Consider the following 22,424-nt stretch of genomic DNA (forward strand, 5'->3'; position numbering starts at 1 on the left):
AGAGCAGGGACCTTTGGTTAATAAAAGGCAATTTCAAATCTCCTATCAGCTCATTCTTATCCCCACACCACACCTCTAAAGGGGCCATAGCTATGACGACCCAAAAGGCACAGGGTGAAACCATGTCTGTAATGAGCTGGGTTATCTGAGTGGGTCGGGGGACAGGTGGAGGATTGGCTCAAATATTAACTTCTCTGGGCAACAGAGATATGGCTGGCCTGCTTTCTAGAGCCAAATTCAGCTCCAAAAACCCTTAAAGCAGTGGTTCTCAACCTTCTGGCCCTTTAAATATAGTTCCTCATATTGTGACCCAACCATAAAATTATTTTCGTTGCTACTTCATAACTGTAATGTTGCTACTGTTATGAATCGTAATGTAAATATCTGATATGCAGGATGGTCTTAGGCGACCCCTGTGAAAGGGTCGTTCGACCGCCAAAGGGGTCGAGACCCACAGGTTGAGAACCGCTGCCTTAAAGCATCAGCATCACCCCTCCCCTTCTAGTCAGATCAGGCCTGAGGGTCAAGGGTCATGCTGTTTCCTAGGAGCTCCTAGTTACAGACCAGAGGCCTCAGGAAATAGCAGGGCTGGGGAAGAAAACATCTGAGATAAGCAGAAAGAGGTTCAAGCTGTAGCCAGACGGAGAGTAAAGGGAGAGGTGGTGAAGCTTTGGGGACAAGTGTTCTTACCTGCAAGCTTCAAATGCCAGTCCACCACTGAGACCCAAACTACATTCCGAGTCAGACCCGCTTTCCGTGTGTTTTCCGAAGCCGTTGGTTACGCCTGCCAAGGACACACAGAGTGAGCCTGAGTGCAGCACCCCACCCACCCCGCCACCGCCCCTCGCTACAGCATGGCCACCACAGGAGGGCTCAGCGAGGAGGGGTGGAGAATGGCTGTGCCCATCCCTGAGGAAAATGGTCTTGGGCGGTAGAATCTGATATAGATTCGGGGGAAATGTTGGCGGGGGCAATGAGCAGACACTGCGTGTTCTTTCCCTTCCTCTGGTTTTACTGTAAGGAAAACACAGCTCACTCGTTATTGTCATCTGGCTACAAAGGGAAATACCAAGACTTCCCCACTCCGGCTGGCTTACAAGTCCCTGGATCTGCTTTCCATTTCAAGCCTCGATTATCAGGGAGTCTCCTCTGCCTCTTGGGGAGCCCACCGCCTGGCCTCTTCAGATAAACACTCACACACACTATCCATCACACAGCTGGCAACAGCTGCTTCATTCTTTTGGGATGGTGTCAGGGAGGCTGGGGCAGGATAAGGGCTGTGTAACCACGCCTGGCGATATCTAGCAGGGCCTGTCAGACTTGAGGATGGGGGCCTTTTCCGCAGAACGAAAGCAGACCAGCCCTTCCTGGGACAGGGGGTCAGCATTCCCTGGGTTCTAGACTGGGCTCTTAAGTACAGGCCCCCTTTCCTCTTTAAGCCTTGGCCTCCCTTCTGGGAGGATAATATGTTCTCACTCGAGGAGGAAGCTATTAAGTATGAATGAGAGGAGGTCTGTTTACAGCAGGCAGCCCTTTGGAGGCAGATGAAGACTACCTGCTCATCTCAGGGACATGACTCTCATTGGCTGTGAAGGCTTCAACTCTCCTCTGTCTCCCCAACTCTTAACCACAATCCAGAGAGCTGCACGTCAGAGCACTAAGTCAAGAGCTCTATGTCACCTTGGCCAGTAAACTGTAAGGCACATCACACCTGTGAGAGCAGGTGCCTGAGCCAAGATATCTGGACTCTGACCTAGCTCTGCCTCTAACACTGTGACCTCAATTTAAGTTGCTAAGCCAGCTGTGCCTTAGGTGCCTCATCTGTAAAGGACCGACACCTGTTTTCATGAGGGTCAAAGAAGGGTGTGCAGAAGCATTCCTGAGCATAGGGCAGCTGGACTAGAGGAGGAACAGGCTAGCGGTATCCCCAAGCAGTGGGCCCTCTGGGCTTGGGTGAGCCTGATGTCCACCTTCCCAGTAGCAGGACTTGTCATTTTTAATGCAGTGTTCTCAGTGCTGCTTGGCTGTGCCTGTCGTGGCTGAGAGGATGACAGCGATGACTGCTACCATCTACTGCTACAGTGGGGCCTTGACTTACGAGTGTCCCGACTAACGAGTTTTTTTGAGATACCAGCTGTCTCTCAGCCGATTTTTTGCATTGATTGATAGAGTAATTTGAGTTAACAAGCTCGGTCTTGGAACGAATTAAACTCGTAAGTCAAGGCCTCACTATACATGCCAAGTGCCTTATGCAGACTATTTCCCATCCTTAGAGCCCTGCAAAGCAGGTGTCACTAGCCCCAAATTAGAAATAAGGAAACGGCCTGTTCAATTTGCCCCAGCTAATTACACTTTGATGCAGAGCTGGTAAGAAGACGGAATATGAACTCAGGTCTGCCTAACTGCAGGCCTCAAGCTCTTGACTATACCAACTTACTCCCCTAATACAGCGAAGCTTGGGCCAGATGGGAAGGGAAGGTATTGTATTACTGGTAACAAAGTGATAGGAAGGAAGAGAGAAAAGCAGAAAAAACATGTGCTGGCCATACAGCCCAAAGCCACCACATAAAAGGGCATGAGAGAGACATGAGGAGCAACAACCAAGAGCAGGCCTCTCCCCACAAAGCAAGCTGGCCTTCCATATCCCACCGGGACTCAACTACTCTGTCTGCCAATGTGGGCCCTGCCCATTCCTGCCCACCTCACCATCCAGCCTTGGCTCCCGGCTCTCCGAAAGCCCCTCTCCAAACTGTCCCTTTCAGAGACTGTCCTTGCTTCCACACACACCTGGGCCTGACCCCTTTGTCCCGTCTACTCCTTTCCATTCTGCCCTTAGCCCTTAGGGACAACTCAGGCATCAACTCTTCATGAAACCTTCCGCACTCCTCCAGCTCATGGTCCCTGGACACCTCCAACAGTGCTGTCACCTGACATATAACCACCTACTGTCCGGCACTGCGGCACCTCGGCACCCCAGCGGGCCATCCAGCCTCCTCACTAGCCTGTGAACCCTTCTGGAGCTGGAACTAGCCTGACTAATTACCTGCCCCTCCCCGAGGCCAGCTGGTGCTGGACATGAGTAAGGATTCTTTAGTGACTGAGCCCCTATTACCCACTTCTGAGACTCATCTCTACCACCCCTGGCTCACTCGCCTACAGCCACATTGGTTCCCTCGCTGCTCCTCAGGCGTGCAGGCACGTTCCCACCCAAGGCCTGTGCACCTGCTAGTCTATCTCTGTCTTTTTGGAACTTTCTTCTCCCAGATTCCAAAATAGCTCACACCTTCAACTCCTTCAGATCTTTAGTCAAATGTCACCTCCTCGAAGGCCTCTCCTGGCCACTCTCTAATACCACCCAGCATCCCTTATGCCCCTTCCCTGTTAGTTTTTTCTCCATAACTTCTAATATAAGATACAATCCACTCACTTGCTTTTAATGTATCTTCCCTCCAAGGGAGGAGACTTTTGCACCAGTACCTAGAAGAATGCCTGATATAAATACCTGATGAATGAATGAACCCGAATGAAGACAGGACCTATTTTACCATGTACAGCTTTGCATCCCCATCAGGGCCAAAGAGAGCCCTCTCAAAATACTTGCTCAAAGCCTATTTCCCCAGGCCTCTACTCATCATGTGCCAGGCCCAACTGTGAACCGGGAGCCCTCAATGCTACTACTGGCATCCACAGGAGCTATTAGGGAGGTGGCCGACTGGGGGAGGTGCTGGTTGGCAAGGCAAAGCAGAGAAGTAGTGAGAGAAGTCACAGGAAGGTCACCTGTTTCTTCCTCCTGCTGGGAGGACCTCTCCCCGTCACTCTCACTACAGCTCCTGCTCCTTGGCCGCTTCCGGGAGTGCTGCTCATCCTCGATGCTGCCAGGAGAGGCAGGAGAGCCCGCTGCACCATGGTCCTCGCCATTCTCCAGGGCCCCATCTGGGCTCCTCTGCAGCTTAACCCCGTTCTTGGCCTTCTTAAAGAGGACTGAGGTGCGGCGGCCCACACTACTGAGCGGGGCACCGTCAGGGTCATCGGAGGCCATGAGGGACAGTCTGTTGATGTCACCGTCACTGAGCAGGTGTTGCAAGGGCTCGTTCCCTAGCTGCAGAGGTGATTTTCGCAAAAGCTCATCTTCTTCCACCTTTCTGGGTTTTAGGAATCGGCTTGGAGGTTTGTTGTCACTGATGGGTTTTAGAGTGGGGGGATCTGGAGGGGATTCTTGCTCAGACAAGGAAGGTGCAGGCCCAGTGGGCTCCAGGGTTGGTGGGGGAGGCAGTTTGGAGTCATCTGTTAGAGAAAAAGAGAACCTGCTTGAACATTTTAGATAAAGTCTGCCCCTACGAGCCAGCTAATGACACTGATAACCAAGAACCCAAAAGCACTAGCTGCTACAGGCTTGAGAAGCACCCCGGGTCTCAGTCTGAGGTGAAGAGAGGGCAGGACTAAGTTTTCTTAACACTAGTCGTCCTCAACCCTGGCCATGAATTAGGATCACCTAGGAAGTTTCTTAAAAATTTCAATGCCAAGGTCCAATTCCAGACCCACTGAAACCAAACCTCCAAAAATGAGGCATTCTTTTTCAAGCTTACCAGGGGAGTCTGATGAGGTGAGGGTACACACCACTGCTCCACACCTGAGAAAGCCAAAGGCTGCCTACTTAATCAATAATTAGGTGAGTCTCAGCTGCACAAATTAGGAGTCTACAGTTCTCATTAGACTCAAATGTTTTCCCATTTTTCACTGTACAGTGGGGCCTTGACTTACAAGTGTCCCGACTAATGAGTTTTTTGAGATACCAGCTGTCTCTCGGCAGATTTTTTGCATTGAGTTGATAGAGTAATTTGAGTTAACGAGCTCGGTCTCGGAACGAATTAAACTCATAAGTCAAGGCCCCACTGTATTTTGGGTTCCTATCACCCAAATGAAGGAAACAGGACAAGCAGAAAGAATAAGTTTATAGATATGGGAAAAATGAGGCCAAGTAAGTTAAATCGGGGATTCCCAAACATGTCTGTTCACCTACCATCTTGAAACTTTTATTTTTTAAGAATTTTTATATTGATTTTTAGAGAGAAAGGGAGAAGGAGGGAAGAAGGGAAAGAGAGAGAGAGAGAGAGAGAGAGAGAGAGATTTGTTGTTCCACTTATTTATGGATTCATTGGTTGATTCTTTTTTTTTTTTTTAATATATTTTATTGATTTTTTACAGAGAGGAAGGGAGAGAGATAGAGAGTCAGAAACATCGATGAGAGAGAAACATCGATCAGCTGCCTCCTGCACATCTCCTACTGGAGATGTGCCTGCAACCCAGGCACATGCCCCTGACCGGAATCGAACCTGGGACCCCTCAGTCCACAGGCCGACGCTCCATCCACTGAGCCAAACCGGTTTCGGCCATTGGTTGATTCTTATATGTGCCTTGACCAGGGGTCAAACCCACAATCTTGGTGTACCCGACTGCACTCTAACTAACTGAGCTATCTGGCCAGGGCCGAAACTTTTAAAAACTGAGACTTCCAAACCATAGCTGAGACTGCCCTAATCTGAATATCTGGGAAGTGAACCCTGGAATTTTGTTTGAAATCCTTCAGGGTTGGGGAACCTTTTTTCTGCCAAGGGTCATCAGGATATTTATAACATCATTCTGGTGCCATACAAAATGATCAGCTTAATTAGCCTGCTATATTTGGTCAAACTGTAACTAACTTACCCCTAATGCCTTGGCAAGACCAATGACTTCACGGGCCTTATATGGCCCACAGGCCAGACATTTCCCACCCCTGCTCTAGGAGCTGCTGCAAGCTGGGCCACTGGGCATGACCCTATGCTGCCACAACCTGGGATGGGGATACTGCCATGGGGACACATGCTGGCTGCCACGCCACATGGGGAGTGAGGAAGAATCACAACGAACACAAAGCCCTCTGAAGCCAAATATGACCTCTCAGCCATGTCCCCATTCTTTGCCAATCTAAAATGGGCCAGTCCCTGTAATTTGGCCCCCTTCCCTCTGGAAATAATTCTCAACATTTTGAACTGATGACAGGCCCTCCCAAGCCATAGGCTCAGATCCAAAGATAGGTAGGAGGGGGACAATTCTGTCCCCAGTGACGTGGGAGAATTGGAAGCAGTTCAGGTTTCAAGCCCCGGAGTCTCTGAGAATCCCTTCCCAGCTGTCTTTGCAATCTGGCCTTTCTGCTTTGGGATGGGCCTATAGACTTGGCCAGCTAGGGTCAGAGCCGTGAGGCAGCTTGAGAGCCCAGACTATCTTTAGGGTCTTTCTTTTCTATAACCCCCCGCCCCACCACAACCTAAGCTGCTCTAAGAGCCTCTCTACATGATGGTATAAGGTGAACTGATATTTAACTGGTATGTGCAATATGACCATATCAGGTGCAAAATACTAAAATATTTCTTTACTGGTTAATAACAGCTGCTGAGCCCCAGCCTCTGAAACTCCCTGAACCAGCCCACAATCCAGCAACTAAATATCCACATCAGTGGCCACCAGGAGTTCATTCCAATACAACAGCCAACACCTACTCTGACTGATAAACTTTGGTCTCTACTGATTGTTAAATATTTTGAATATCAACCCTGGGCATATGCAGAAGTGTGACCCCTCCAAGGGCTTCTGTTTGCCCACAAAGATCAGACCTAAACTCAAGGATGCTTCTACTCAGGATTTCAGCTTAACCCTTGCTCCCTTACCCTGCCCCCAGCATCCTGCCTGTCCGTGACCGTCTCTCACCTCTGTCCCCATCGTCTTCTGGCTCCTCCTGCAGGGCCTGCTCCAGCACAGCCCCATCTCCCCGGGGCCCTGCTAGAAGCTCCTCAGGGGACACAGTCTTGTTCAGTGAGGGTGGCTGTGGTGGCGGTGGCTGTGCCAGCTTCTGCCGAAGAGCATTGATCTCCCGGCGCAGCATGCGGACGCGGCGGGTCCGGGCCCCACTGGACCGCATGGCACTCACCAGGTCCAGTTTCTCTAGCAGCTCCTTCAGCTGCACCTCCGTGGACAGATGAGCCCGGTTCTCTGGGATGAGGATGTTGTCCACTGCCAGGGAGAAGGGAGGAGAGAAGGGGCTGAAGGACCTGCCTAGCCCAGGGGAAGGGGAAGGGAAAGGGGAAGGGGCTAAATCCTTTGGATGCAAAATATTCTCCTGGAATGCCTGAGCCTGTGGCTTCCAGCAACATCACTGTGGGGCCTTGGCCCTGGCACCACAGCTGTCCACAGGGCAGCCACAAGGACAAGGTCAGAATCTGGGAAACATCTGCAGGAAACATTCCACAGTCACGATTATGGGCTCTATGGAGCAGGCACGAGGCAGCTTGGCAATTCCCTGGCCTGAGTGACTGTTTGGCTGCTGCCATTGAAAAGCAGAAAGCAGGGGCCGGCTGATTATGGGCTCTATGGAGCAGGCACGAGGCAGCCTGGCAATTCCCTGGCCTGAGTGACTGGCTGCTGCCATTGAAAAGCAGAAAGCAGGGGCCGGCAGAGCGCAGGCTCTGAGGCAATTCTGTTCTCTGCACTCTCTGTATCCTCCACCTGCACTCTCTGAATGAGCCAAACACACAGCCGCCTGCCTTCACTACCCCATGCCCCAGCGCCACACAGAGGGTCTGGGAGAGGAAGACCCCAGTGAGGCTTTAGCTTTTCAGACAGACAGCTAGTACCTGATTCCCCTTTCCTACCATTCAGGAAGTGCTCAGTGAATTAGTTAAACTTTAATCCTCGGAACTATTCCAGCCACAAGCAGATATATTCCAGCCTGCGCCTACCCCCAGCTTTGCTCCTGGAATCTACCCTACAGCCCCAAGGTCCACTCTGATCCCTGGCTTTCTGGGCTCTGTCCCTGTGCCTCCTCCTAGCCCATCCTCCCCACCCGCCCAGGCTTCTCACCGTCTTCCCAGGAAAAGCGATAAAAGTCCTCCAATTTGGGTGACTCGGGCAGGTGGGTGCCCCTCTCGGGGTCATAGCCGATGTTCTCTGCCTGCCGCCGGGCGTGCCGCAGGATGGCCCCTCCCAGGTCCCGCAGGCGGACAGCTGCTCGGTGGAAAATTGTGTCTTTAGCATTATACTTCATGCAGTTGGAAACTATAAGGTTAAAGTCCTCCTCAAACTCCTCCAAGGTGTGGTACAGATGGGACTCCAGCTTCCGCCTCATAGTAGAAAAATCCATTGGCTTGGATATGAATTCCAGGTAATCTGGAACCTAAACATATAAAACCTGTACAATTACAACAACCATTTACTAGCCAAACAGGCGCACCCTTCACCGGCACTCCAGCCTCCCCATTCCCTGGTTTGACCATTCTGGGCTCACTCAGAGCCCCAGGGCCCTGGCCCACCCTGGTCTGCTGACCCCTTACCATTGGCAGTCTACTGGCCTTTCCAGACACCCCCAGTTTTTGTACACTCTGTCATTCAACCCCCTCCTGGCCTTTGCAGATCATTCCCAGTTCTTGAGGGGATCACTGTTCAGGAAGCGGGGTGGGGGGAACTTGCCTCACTCAGGTTGACGGGTTCAGCAAAGATGTGTGCGGGATCCTTCTCCTGCAGCAAGTCCAGTGTTGTCCTCAGCAAAACATTGAATGGCATCAGCTCTAGCTCCATGGCAGCCTGCTGGACCTTGATCTGTGGGAAGGTGGGGAGAAATCAGGACACCCCTCCCCTTGAAGAGGCACTAAACTTTTTCTTTATAGCTTGACTTTCACCAATTGTGTATAACAAATTTTCACAGGCTATTAAGCTGACCATTTTATTAGGAGTGACCACCTAACCCACAGCCTAGAAATAAAGATACCAAGAGCTACCCCTATGTGGATGTTTCCTATGTATCAAGTACCACACCAAAACTTAAGAGTGGTAATAATTATATAGTTGACCCTTGAATAACACAGGTTTGAACTGAGCAGCTCCATTTATACATGGATTTTTTTCAATAAATATTGTTAATGTATGCTCTCTTCCTTATGATTTTAACATTTTCTTTCCTCTAGCTTATTTTAGTGTAAGAATACAATATGTAATACATATAACATTCAAAGTATGTGTTAGTCAACTGTTAGCAGTAAGGCTTCTGGTCAACAGTAAGCTACTAGTAGTTAAGTTTTAGGGAAATCAAGTTACATGCAGATTTTAAACTACGCTGAGGGTCAGAGCCCCTAATGCCCACATTGTTCAAGAGTCACCGGTTTGGCTCAGTGGATAGAGCGTCAGCCTGCGGACTGAATGGTCCCGGGTTCGATTCCGGTCAAGGGCATGTACCTTGGTTGCAGGCACATCCCCAGTAGGGGGGTGTGCAGGAGGCAGCTGATCGATGTTTCTCTCTCATCGATGTTTCTAACTCTCTATCCCTCTCCCTTCCTCTCTGTAAAAAATCAATAAAATATATTTTAAAAAAAGAGTCAACTGTAATAATAATGACTACTTTTATAGTCCTTTCTAAGTGCCAAGTAACATTTTAAGCATTATATGTAAGTGAGTACATGAGGTAAGTATAGATGAGGTATTTTACGAAAGGAAACGGAGGCAGAGGGACTAAGTAACTGACTGGCCCCAGGTCACACAGCCAGTAAGGGACAGAGCTGGGACTACACCCCAGACAGCCTGGTTCTGCAGTATGTGTTCTTGGTGGCTATGCCACACTGCCTCTCTACTCACATTACCTCAATCAACACAACAACCCTGAAGGAGAAACTTATTATCCCCATTTTATAAATATGGAATCTGAATCATCATTGACCCATGGTCACCTGGCTAAAGAGCAGGGTCCGACTTAGTCCAAGGAGCACAGTGATGATATAAAATGTGCCTTGGGCCAGAATTCCCACCTGGTGTGCTGAGATATTGATCCCACTGGCCTCTGGAATGTCTGGGTTGAGCTGGGCTGACCTGGGCCTCCAGGCTCATCCCCTCGGGCAGCAAGCAGCTTCACGTATTTACAGTAGTATGCTTTACTATGTTATATTCATGTGTGTCCTACTATGAAAAGGTTGGGAAGCCATGGATTAGACTATGAAAAGTCCTGTCTCTTGGCTGCATCAAAACAGGCCTGCCTGCTTCCTTTCCTCTTTCATTTCTGTGAACCAGAGGCAGGAAAAAAAAAGCTCAGGTGGGAATCCAGGCCTGGGATGGCAAACAGTGTGAATCCAGGAGAAGGTCCTGAGATGTCCTCCATGCCACCCATGCTAAGTACGGCAAGAGCTGCCAGGTCTCAGAGGTAAACTCAGGCCTTGCGTTGGGGCTTAACAGAGAAGTGGGAGTTTAGAGAAAGAGAGAAAGGAACATTCCAGTAACAGCTGCTATTCCTGAACCAGAGAGAACAGTTTTAGCTCATCATTCATTGAATTAATAGTATTTATGCTTTAGCCGGTTTGGCTCAGTGGATAGAGCATTAGCCTGTGGACTAAAGGGTCCAGGGTTCAATTCAAGTCAAGGCCAGGTACCTTGGTTGCAGGCTCCTCCCAGGCTCAGACCCTGGCCGGGGCACATGCAGGAGGCAACCAATCAATGTGCTTCTCTCACATCAATGTTTCTCTCTATCTTTCCCCATCTCTCTAAAAAAAAAAAAAAAAAAAAAAAATCAATGGAAAAATATCCTCAGGTGAAGCATCAAAAAAGAAAAAAAAAATTTACTTTTTAAAAAACAGTATTTGCGCCCTAACCGGTTTGGCTCAGTGGATAGAGCATCAGCCTGTGGACTGAAGGGTCCCAGGTTCGATTCCAGTCAAGGGCATGTACCTTGGTTGCGGGCACATGCCCAGTAAGGGTGGGCAGGAGGCAGCTGATCGATGTTTCTCACTCATCAATGTTTCTAACTCTCTATTCCTCTCCCTTCTTCTCTGTAGAAAATAAATAAAATATATTAAAAAAAATAGTATTTGCTTTCGTGGACTTATAAAGTAGGAGGTCACAGTTCGATTTCCGGTCAGGGCACATGCCTGAGTTATGGGCTCAATCCCCAGTGTGGGGCGTGCGGGAGGCAGCTGATCAATGATTCTCTCTCATCACTGATGTTTCTATTTCTCTCTCCCTGCCTCCCTTGCTCTCTGAAATCAATAAAAATATATTTTTAAAAGCACAGTATTTGCTTTATGCCATGTGTAGAGAACTGCAGTAGGTACTTCAGGGAGGCAAAGAGTGTCAATAATGATGATAGAAGCTGACACTGTAGCCCCTCTGCTATAGGCCAGGCACCGTTCTATGCTCTTTGTATATACAAGTCATCTAATCCTCACAACAACCTTATATGGTAGGTTCTATGATTACCTCCATTTCACAGTTGAGGGAACTAAGGTATAAGGAAATTAAGCAACTTAATGTCACACAAGTAGTAAGTGGCAGAGCCAAGATTTAAACCCAGGCGGGATGGTGCCGTAGTTCATATTCCTAACCCCGATGCCACACTACCTATCTCAGCATTTCCCCATACGCAAAGGCTTAAAATATCCTTGAATAGATGTTGGGAAATTTAAATGACTTAAGACCAAAAGTGTTTAAGGGCCTAGTGAGGACCCTCAGAAGTTCCCAGGCCAGAGGTGATGGCCATCAGAATGGCCTGAGAAGCTTTTTATTTTTTTTAAAGTTTTTTTTTTTAACATATTTTTATTGATTTCAGAGAGGAAGAGAGAGGGAGAAATAGAAACATCAATGATGAGAGATAACCATTGATTGGCTGCCTCCGGCACGCCCCTACTGAGGATTAAGCCCACAACCCGGGCATGTGCCCTTGACTGGAATTGAACCCAGGACCCTTCAGTCCGCAGGCCGACGTTCTATCCACTGAACCAAACCAGCTAGGACAGCCTGAGAAACTTTTTAAAATACTCAAGGCCAGGCTATCCCTAGAGTCTGAGTCAGAAACTCCAGGGACTGGCCCAGGCATATGATATTGAGCTTATGCTTGAGGCCATCAGAAGCTGAATCCCCAGAGAGCAGCACCACAGAGTAATCAGGCCTTAGAGCCCATAATGCTGGGCAAGCAGGGGAGAAAGTTTATTCCAGGCCTCCTGGTGACACACTGACAGGGGAGAAAAAGTCCCTGAACGAGAGCCATGGGGCTCAGAGCTCCTCACCTGCTCCCGCTTGAGCTTCTCTCTTTTCCGAATCAGCTCGATGAGCAGCCGGGCTCGCTCCAAGTCATGCCGCAGCTTCTGCCAGTATTTCAGCTCTTCCTTCACTGCACTTGTTTTCTCGTCCTGCTCTCGCTGCAGGAGGGAAGGGAAGGAAAGGAAAGAGCTGGGGGCCTCCTTCCTGCCCAAAGTCCTCTCCCTAATCAAGCTTCATGAGGCCTTGGCAAGTAAGAGCCCCAACCCCTTCCCTGACTCACGGTCCCCCAAAGCCCCTCCACGCCCTCTCCTTCCTCCTGGGCTCCCCTGACCCTATAGCAATGTTTCTTCACTGCAGCACAATAACTGCCCGGGTGAGATCTGGACCACTCCCCCTACCCGTGGGGACACCAGAGGGCACCTGTGCCCCTCGGGGCTGGAAAGAATTTCAGAGGAAACTAATAGACACCTCAGGATAGAATTTCACCCTAGAGCTTCGACTTCGGGCTAGAAAACAAAGTGTTCTTACTATAAGCTTGTACTGACTGACTTTAAAACACCTCCACCCCACCAAATACAGGATTGCAGACCTAGAAGTTACAGTGCAGTCGGGAGAAGGAGAAGTGTCAGGGTTTGATGCACAAGGGCACAACAAAAAGACAACAAAAAATGATCAGACAGACTGAATATAAGATGCTGAGAGGATATAAAATAGAGAGGATCTGAGTGGGTTGGGGTTAGGTCAGGGACGGCTTCCTGGGGGAGGAATCTTACTAGGTTTTCACATGTGGATATGGATGAATAAAGCAGTAAGGAAGGCCTCTTTTGTTTTGTTTTTAAATATATATCTTTATTGATTTCAGAGAGGAAGGAAGAGAGAGGTAGAAACAGCAATGAGAGAGAATCATTGCTCAGCTGCCTTCTGCGTATCTCCTACTGGGGATTGTGCTTGCAACCAGACATGTGCCCTGACCGGGAATCGAACCGTGACCTCCTGGTTCATAGGTTGACACTCAACCACTGAGCCACGCCGGCTGGGCAGGAAAGGCCTCTTTTGGAACTGAAGGAACCATAGGGCCAAAGTGTGGAGGCATACTTAGTGGTTCTTTGCTTGGAGAAAAATGAGCTGGCCAGAGGAGAGAAGCTGGAAAATCACAAAAGCTAAGAAAGAACCAGAACCCAGCTGACAAGAAGCCTCAAATGCCAGGCCAAACAGCCTGGAGCCTGGACATATTCTGGAAAAGGAAGTGACAGGATGGAAAATGGTGTTGAGACATCACCAGTTGTAGAGCAAAGAAAGAATGAGAGGCTGGTGACCACCTAGATAGAAAGCTATTGCTGAAATTAAAGAGCTATGGGTGAGCAGTGTAGCTGGAGAATGGAGACAAAGGGCCATATACTGATAAATCCCCCTGAAGAGCTTAGGGAGGATTAACTGTGGCTTGTTATGGAGGGAAGAGTCAAGAGTAACTATAAGTTGGGGGACGTCTGAGATCATGACAATAATGGGGAAATACGTTTACTGAGAGGAAGAAAGATAATGAATTCAGCTTCCAATACCTGAGCTACAGGAAACATCTACATGGACATCTACAGTTCCTGTGCCCTAAGGGCCTGAGGGCAGAAAACGAGGATGAGGACAAGAGGAGAAATCTGGAGTGACTACTCCACAGTTATTTACAGCTACGAATGTACAAGTTCTCCAATCAGACAGGCAGGCAACTGAGCCCCTGGGAATGTTACCATTAAGGAAAGAAGTAGGATGGGCACAGGGTGCAGTCTGTGGGGTGGATGAGGGGGGAAATGAAGTCACAGAGAAGCTCTAAGACAAGATGACCGTGTATCAAATGTAGCCCAGCAGTCAATAAAGTGAGAATCTAAGGAAAGACTTGCTGAGCTGGGAGGAGGCCACTGATGTTCCATGGGAGGCTTAAGGGGAGCACATGGACCATTTTGAGGAGGGATCAGATATAGAAATGCACCCCAGTACTCAGTTACAAAAGGCAAAAGTGAAATCAGACAGAACACGGAGGGTAGCATGTGTGGGAATACTTAAAGGCGGAAGTAATGGAGTAATGAGTAGGGAGAGAGAACTAAAGATGTTAAAAGTCTCTCAGGCCCAGCTGGCATGGCTCAGTGGTTGAGCGTCCACCTATGAACCAGGAGGTCACAGTTCGATTCCTGGTCAGGGCACGTGCCTGGGTTTCAGGCTCAACCCCCAGTGGGGGCCGTGCAGGAGGCAGCCTATAAATGATTCTCTCTCACCATTGATGTTTCTATCTCTCTCCTCTCTGAAATCAATAAAAAATATGTTTTTTTTTTAAACTCTCCACCCTCGCAGAAAACATTAAACAGATAGCAATTCCAGTTGCTAGTGACTAAAAGGTCATGACAATTGGGCAGGCTGTGCACTACAACTTAGGTGGTAAATTTGTGTATTTTCTATGAAACGTTTTTTTGGCACACGGCAATCCAGTGTCTTGAGGAAAGTGTGCCTTTTCCTAATTCATGCAATTCCGTGCTGCCTGGCTCTCATTCATCCCACTTCTCCCTTTCTGCCACATCTAAAGGGTTTTCTCCACATACACAGAAAGCTGGGCTTGCTCTCCACTATCCCCTACAATTTGCTCCAAAGTCAAGCTTCTCCCATCCAGAAGGAGCTGCTTCTGGTCTGAAGAGCTCTATAGTGCTGGAGGTCGTTCCTGGGACAGACCACCTAGAGGGGTGATCACATATAGGCAAAGGCTCCACAGAGGGTTGGGGGAAGGGGGAGCCCCAACCATCACTCCTTCTTCACTCTCCACCTCCAAATCACCATGTCACCTACCTGCTCGGCATTTCTTTGGGACTGTAGGTGGGAATGCAGGCGCCGAATGAGGGGGACACCGTTCCGTGCCTGCCGCTTCAACAGCCAATAGTTGTGAAGCCGCTGCATGAACTGGTTTTTCCTCTGAAAGGAGAGACCACTACAGATCTTGTTCAACCTTGAGTAGAGGCAAAGGGAAGTGACAGACAGGGTCAGTGGGCTGACCAGATTATAGCCTCCTCTCCAGACCCTGGTTCATTTATGAACCTTATAAAGGAAGACAGAATAAAGTGGCCAAATGCCTCACCTCAGAGAAAGGCTTGAAAAGGACAGCAAAATTAAGCAGCTCAGATTCACTTGCCTTTCCACATCCTGCATTGCAATCCTGAACCTCTAAAACAACCCTCTTCTAGAAACCCTGTTTCCTGCAGTTATGGACTCCCGAGAAACAGGTCTGTGCCCCAATAACCCAAGCCTTCTCTTGATAAAGGCAGCAAGAGAATAGGAACTTGAGTAAGCTATGAGCAATGTGGTCACTATTTCCTGTGGCGGAGGGTCTCACCAGACCAGGGAGTAGTCCAGGGCCAAGCTAGAAGGAAAACCAGCAGGTTACTCCCAAATGCAACCCCTTGGAGTCATCTAACCTCTGGTTTTTTCATTAAAAACCTCAGCAGCCCCAAAACGACTGATTTTGAACCAAAATATATATTTACATGAATCTAAGGTATACGAGGATGGAGAATCTGAAAACTTAGCCTTAGCCTTAGCCTTACGGTCAGGGTGTGTGACAGGAAAGGAAAGAGGTAGGAAGGGAATTAATGAGAGCCTACAATCTCTATCCTAATGCCCATACTGAAAGATGGGTTAACATTATCCCCATGTTATAAAAGATGGAAAGGCAGCCTAGGAACAGAGGCTGAATAAATTGTTAAAGTCACTAATGCAGCTAATAAGATGATGGAGCTGGGGTGGGATCTGAATCCATGATCTCTTGGCTGTTCCATGCAGTGTTCCATAACTGGTTATCTACCCGGTAAGCAAAAGGCCTCAGTGCTCCTGTGGTGTTTCCACTGCGTTTCTCTTCATCTCACTCCACTGAAAGGAAGATACGCATGGCTAAACAAGAAGGTAGACCCTAAGAAGAATGGGCATCTTGGACTGGACATAGCTCACCTGGGCCTTGCGCCTTTCCACAGTCAGACATTCTTGTCCCAAAGCCAAGCTTACAAAATCAGGGCCTAGGACTTTCCCCAAAGAACAGATCCCCCACCAGTGCCCATGCCAAGCACACCTGCCCAGATGCAGGCAGCCCCCTCCCTCCTATAACCTCTTGGCCATGGAGGGTCCCAATAGCATTTGTGCAGATAGGAAAAAGAATAATAATAAAATAGCAGCAGCAGCCATTTATTGACAGCTTACTATTTGCCAGGCACTGTGCTAAGTGCTTTACTTGTATTATCTTATTTCTCACAACCCTATGAAGTAGGTTTACTTATAAATAAATACAAAAAATAAGTAACTTGCCAAAGGTCACACAGGTAGTGACAGAAACAGGATTCAAATGTAGGTCTGTCTGGTCCTTAGCCAGCCTGCAAGACACATCTTAAGAGCAGACATGGCAAAAAGTCTACAGCCAGGGCATAACACCTATAGATGTGGACTAAGCATTCACCCACTCATCCCAGGCAAGAGGGTAGCCCGGAACAGTTCTCTGACTAGAAGATACATTTCCAAGTCAACGGAATTCCAACTCAAGCCATGGCTCGCAACAAGAGCCTCTCCTGACCTTCTATGCTCTTGTGTCTTCTTTCCAAATGACAGAATTCTAACTCAAGCCATGGCTTGCAACAAGAGCCTCTCCCTCCTGACCTTCTATGCTCTTGTGTCTTCTTTCCAAATGACAAGTCTAGTTGCCTGTTTCCCTTGTATAACCCATTCCCTCTACCCTCTAGTATTCCTTTATCCCTATTCTTCTCACCAAGTGAGAGAGACAGCAGTTATAGAACCTACAGTTGAGCCCCAGTTGTGGTCCAGAGTCAGCCACTTTCCACCTGGTTCCAGCCCTTAGAACAGGACTTGGCATATAGTAAGTGCTCAATAAATATCTCAATGAATAAATAAAGGAGTGAACAACTTTACCTCCAGTGGCCGCAGTTTCTTCATCTGGGGGTGTGGGAGAAGGTGCAAGGACTACATTAGATGAATAATCTCCAGGATTCCTTCCTGCTCTAACATTGTATACTTATTTATGAATATCACTCTAGAGATGAGCCTCCGCTGGAAAATCTCCTATCTCTTGTTCTCCGCCAACCTCCCATCCTCCAACAGTTCCAGAGACTTCTCCGATGGTTTAACAGGTACACTGGTCTCCTATACACTTAGTAGGCTTATACACAGCTGAACCGAGTGATCCTAAATCTAAAAGCTTCTCAAGAGGAGGAGTAGCATGTACTCCCCACACCACCACCCCTCCCAGAAAATCCCTATCATTCCCAGGACCAAGCTTTCTGGACAGCAAAAAACCATACGGACCCTGCAATGGGAAGTAACTGTATCACTGTAGGGGTATTTAGAAGCATGTGAGTGGGTTTGATGTTGTCACAAAGACCAGGCAATGAAGGAGGGGATTCTACTGGTATTTACAAAGACCACAGATGCTAAAATAAACATCTAGGAATGCATGGGACAGTCCTAATAAAGAAGAATTTTCCTGTCCAAAGTGCCACTTGTGACCCTACTGAAAAATACTGCCTTAGACATCCTGTCACCTGAGCTTCTAAGCAACTTAACTGTTTGTCTCACCTTGAACCAAAGGAAAGACATTGTTCTGAGAACACAATCAAAACCACAAACCAGACTAGGTAAACCCAGGGCCCAAAGGAGAAATTTGAGGGCACAGAAGAGAACAGACGTTCATCAACAGTGCATGGGAAAGGCCACCACCAGCCCAAGAAGAAACCATTAGTCTCCAGGGCACCCTCCTGGGCAGATTTACCTGTAAGAGGGTATCTGTGGGACGGTGACCAAGGGGACAATGGAGGGCATGTCTCGACCCACTTCCTCTGGTTCCTTCTTGATCTTTTGCTTCAAAGTCACCTTGTTCTTCTTAGACACTCCTTTGAGGGGGCCACCTACTACACCTTGGCCTTCATCTTCCTCCTCCTCTTCCACCTCTTCTTTGTCTTTCTCCTCCCCACAGCCTCCCTTCAGCCCTTCCTCATCCCGAGGCTCACTAAGGCTTCCAGGGGAGTCACCCTTCCTCCTAGCAGTGGCAGCACCTGGGGGTGAGTGGGCCTCACAGTAGGCAGTCTTGCGCACTGTGAAAGTGGTGCCATTTAGGCTGGTTTCGCGCATGGGCTCAATCTTCATGAAGAGCCCGGCCCGCTGTGCACACGTCACATGGAAGGCTGTGTAGCAGTTCACCTTCTGGCACTGGATGGCGGCACCCAGCCCCTTCTGCTTGCAGATGTAGCAGGTCAGTTTCCAGCGGGCAGGTGGGATGTTGTCAATGCCCTCAATGGGCTCCAGGAACACGGTGTTAGCAAAGCAGACTTCAGGGATCCAGATAGCACACACCACGTGGGCCCAGTGCCCATCGCTGGTCTGTTTGAAGGCGCCACCTTTATTGGGGCAGAGGACACAATCCACAGGCCGGGAGGGAGACTGCAGGCAGCAGCGGCATAGCCACTGACCCTCGGGGATGTAGGGGACTCCGTAGCACTCCTGGTGTACAGCCAGGTTGCAGATGTCACAGAACAGAATGACGTTGCTATTGTGGCATTCGTCATCCAGGCACACACAGCAGAAAGCATCTTCGTCAATGAGTGACTGTTGGGCCCCACTGCTACGACTCTCCAAGTATGACTCCTTCTCAAGCCGGTCTACCAGCAGCTCAAAGGTGTCTGCCGACACCAAACTGTACCCATCTATTCGCCGCTTCTCATTCACCATGTCCAGCCAGGCAAGGTCCTCCTCATCCATGTCATACTCTACCTCTGCATCCAGGTCTTCAGGCGGTTTCTCAATGTAGCGGTAGTAGGCAGCAGGCAACGGGGGTGCTTCTGGCTGACTGCCTGAGTCCACCAAGCGGAAGCTGGGCTGCGGGAGGTGGAAGGAAGTGCCGGATGCATGCTTGGAACAGGACTCCTTCTTCTTGCCCTTCGATGAGGGTTTTTTGGACTTGCCAGGGAATTGGGGCTGCTCGCTGTTTTCCTTGTTACTATTACATTCAGTGATATCCTGGGCAGTCAACTCATCCTCCGTGATGATCTTGAGTGGGTCATAGATGCTGATACGATGCAGGCGTCCATCAATGTCCACCTCAACAATCCGTTGGGCCTGGGCATATGTCAGGGTCTCCCGAGTAGGTGAGCACTTGAGACTGTAGGGGGATGGGGAACGCCGGCCCTCGGCATTCTGCCGTGACTTCTGGCGAGGCTTCCTCATGGCAGCTGGGAAACAAGGGGACAGACCTAAGGAGAGAGACCAGGAGACAGTGAAGAGGATGTAGTTATTCACCCTTCCATCCGACCAAGTGACCACCAAGAAAGAGGACTGGATACTCCCTCTGTCTAAACACTCTGTCCCTCAGATGTCCCCATGGTTTACTCCTTCACCTCCTTCAAGTCTTTCCGAAAACATGACTGCTCAGTGAGACCTTCCCTGACCACTCTAAAACTGCAAATCCAGCCCTAGACAGTTTGGCTCAGTGGATAGAGCGTCGGCCTGCAGACTGAAGGGTCCCAGGGTTCGATTCCAGTCAAAAGCACATGCCAGGGTTGGGGGCTCGATCCCCAGCAGGGGGCGTGCAGGAGGCAGCCAATCAATGATTATCTGATCATTGACATTTCAATCTCACTCTCCCTATCCCTCTCCCTTCGTCTCTGAAATCAATAAAAATACGTGCATTTTAAATTGCAAATCCCTCTCTTCCACCACAATCTTTCATTCTGCTTTATTTTTCACTATCCCACTCACCATCTTTTACTGTGCTATGGAATTTACCTCTTTATCATGTACATCTGCTTCCTCCTACTAGAATGGAAGCTCCGTGAGGGGAGGGATTTTTGCCTGTCTTGTTCACTACATCCCAGTGCCGGGAATGGTGCCTGGCTCCCAAGTAAGCACTCAGTAACCGGTGAGCGAAAGGAGAAATCAGACGTGCACGATCCCTGCCTTCTAGAAACTGTCTGATTGAAGGGACAGAAAAGTAAACAGGTCACTACAATGCAACATAAGGCTGTGGGACAGCTATCTATGGAAAAGGAGAGGCGGTTATAGCTTTAGAAAACAAGAACAGAATGCGTTTTCAAGCTCTGGACATGCACAGTCCCATCAAAGGATCCAAAATGCACAGGTTTAGAGCCATCTTACAATGATCAGAAACCCTACCCCCTGACCCTGCCCAGGGATGAAGGGGTGGAGGCACATGAAATGTCTATCTCATGTAGCCTAAAGATTTCAAACTAGTCTTCAGGGTTTTATCTGCAAAAGGCGGCATTCGGGATGCACTGGCTAGTACACCTCTGAGCAGAAGCTCTGGGAGTGGCCCCAGGTGGCACTGAGTTGTAAGCTGAGCTATTGGGACCCTCATTAGACCTAAGGCTAAGATGACTGGGGCGCTATCGGAGGTAAACTCTCGATGCATTCTGTTTCAAAAGTCCCTCTCTCCCAAAACACTTCTATCCAGCCCACCCTTGTACAGCCAAGAGAGGGACTGAAGTTTTCTACATCGTTCTCTGGACGGAGGGAACCATGCAGTTAGTGAGGCCATCGTAGCAGGAAAGATCTCTGGGGAGATGCTGCCTGGGGTGTGGGTGGGGACGTGAAAGGGTATGAACAGGGACAGGATTTCAAGGAGAAACAGAGTTGGTCAGCTTGGTGGAAGGATCCACCATCCTGATCTACAAAGCAGAGACGGTGATGGTGATGATTAGCACACTTTCACAAACTACAGGCCCTTTTACTTACAATACTTCTCACAACCAGTCTGGGAGGCATTTTACAGATGGAGATAATATCTATCATAAACAAAAGCTCAGGAAGATGTCACTCAACCCAAGTGATAAAGCTACAAGTCAAACCCGGACCTTTGATCTGCTCAACGTATCGGACTTGCTAGGAGGTACGAGCCCCACAGAGGCTCTAATCCTGCCCCTCGACGACCGGAAGACAGTCGCTCAATCTCTCTGGGCCTCTATACGTCATCAGTAAAGCCAAATCAGTAACGTCTATCTCAAAAGGGCTGCTATTTGCCAGTGAGGTATTAAGATCCTCATTTACAAGGCCTTCTGCGCCCTAAGCCGGTTTGGCCCAGTGGACAGCGGGAAGGCCTGCGGACTGAAGGGTCCCGGGTTCAATACCAGTCAAGGGCACAGGCCCCGGTTCCGGCTGGATCCCCAGTGGGGGGCGTGCAGGAGGCAGCCGGTCAGTGATTCTCTCATTGATGTTTCTATCTCTCTCCCCCTTTCCTTTTCTCTGAAATATATATTTTTAATAATAATAATAATAATAATAATAGGCCTTCCAATCCCAAAGTGTGACTGAAACATTAAAAAAAAACACAACGTGGCTGAGGAACAGGGCCAGGCAGGCACACATCCTCCTTGGAGCCAAAGCAAACCATCACCCCAGCAAAGCTGTCGGGGTTCCAGAGGCCCTTGGCCACCTCGTGCCTGACAAATGCCGGCTCCCGGGGCAGCCTGGGCCAGGAGCCCCGCTGATGGTCTCCCCTCAAGGGCCTGGAGACCCCGAGGCGGGCGTGCACATCCACCTCAACGCCGCCGCCGGCTTCAAAGTTTCAAGAGGCTGCGGCCCCTTGGATGCAGCTCTCCCCTCCCTCCCTCCCTCCCACCTCCGGGGCAGCTCAGGTGTCGTCCCCCACGCCAAGCAGCAAGTATCTCGGGGGCCCTCTTCCGTCCACCCCAGCTTCTGGACACAGGGACGGACTCCAAAGGGAAAGGGCTGCTCTGAGGAACAAGAAACGCGTTTCGCCCACAAGGCGCTTACAGTCGTTTTTTGGCGGGAGATTCTCATCCCACACAACCCTTTCCGCAACCACACCCCCAAATATCTCTAACACCTCAGAGGTGGTCTCGACACCCCGAGGCCCCCGCTGGCCCACGTCACCCAGGTCAGAGAATGAGGAGTTTCTGCAAGTGGACTGTACCCCTGCGCCCCTCAGGAGGTACTCATGATACGAGGACCGCAGCCTAGGCTCCTGCCCCGATCAGGGGCCACCATTTCCAGAAGAAGCTGGACCCTTCGGAGGAGAAAGGAGGGGATACGATCACCTCCCCACAGAGCAGGGGGCGAGCGCGCCAGGCCGACTGACGCGAAGTGTGACCCTCGGACAGAAAGCTCGCACTGGGGAACCAGCGGGGCAGAGAGGCGAGCCCCCATTGGCCGCCTCGCCTGCCGCTCAGGGGAAACCGGAGAGACCAGGGCCACTCAGGGGGTGGGACTCTCCGCAGGCCTGGCCAATTGGAGAGCGAGGCGGGGGCGGGGCCCGGGTGCTCCGCTTCCAGGGCCGGGGGAAAACAAGATGGCGGCTGCGGGAGGGGGTCCCCTCT

At 49.7% G+C, this 22,424-nt stretch overlaps 1 protein-coding gene across 3 annotated transcripts in view; it reads right to left on the minus strand.

The window, feature by feature from the left end:
• BRPF3 (bromodomain and PHD finger containing, 3) overlaps positions 1 to 21,100 on the minus strand; it is a 35,694-nt gene extending 14,594 nt beyond the window's left edge. The window contains exons 1-9 of one of the 3 annotated variants that reach the window (XM_014529618.1): positions 19,858 to 21,100; positions 17,849 to 19,304; positions 14,875 to 15,031; positions 12,075 to 12,206; positions 8,503 to 8,631; positions 7,897 to 8,209; positions 6,748 to 7,050; positions 3,778 to 4,284; positions 691 to 784 (exon numbers count right to left, since the gene is read on the minus strand). In XM_014529618.1, coding sequence (XP_014385104.1) covers positions 691 to 784; positions 3,778 to 4,284; positions 6,748 to 7,050; positions 7,897 to 8,209; positions 8,503 to 8,631; positions 12,075 to 12,206; positions 14,875 to 15,031; positions 17,849 to 19,299 — 3,086 coding nt within the window. In that variant the 5' untranslated portion in view covers positions 19,300 to 19,304; positions 19,858 to 21,100. Of the gene's footprint in view, positions 1 to 690; positions 785 to 3,777; positions 4,285 to 6,747; positions 7,051 to 7,896; positions 8,210 to 8,502; positions 8,632 to 12,074; positions 12,207 to 14,874; positions 15,032 to 17,848; positions 19,326 to 19,857 lie in introns of those variants that run through there. The other 2 variants (XM_005881728.2, XM_005881729.2) reach the window with 2 other exon arrangements.
• Between the last annotated feature and the right edge of the window lie 1,324 nt (positions 21,101 to 22,424).

This window comes from Myotis brandtii, unplaced genomic scaffold (genome assembly GCF_000412655.1).
Source record: "Myotis brandtii unplaced genomic scaffold, ASM41265v1 scaffold687, whole genome shotgun sequence".
Lineage (NCBI taxonomy): Eukaryota > Metazoa > Chordata > Mammalia > Chiroptera > Vespertilionidae > Myotis > Myotis brandtii.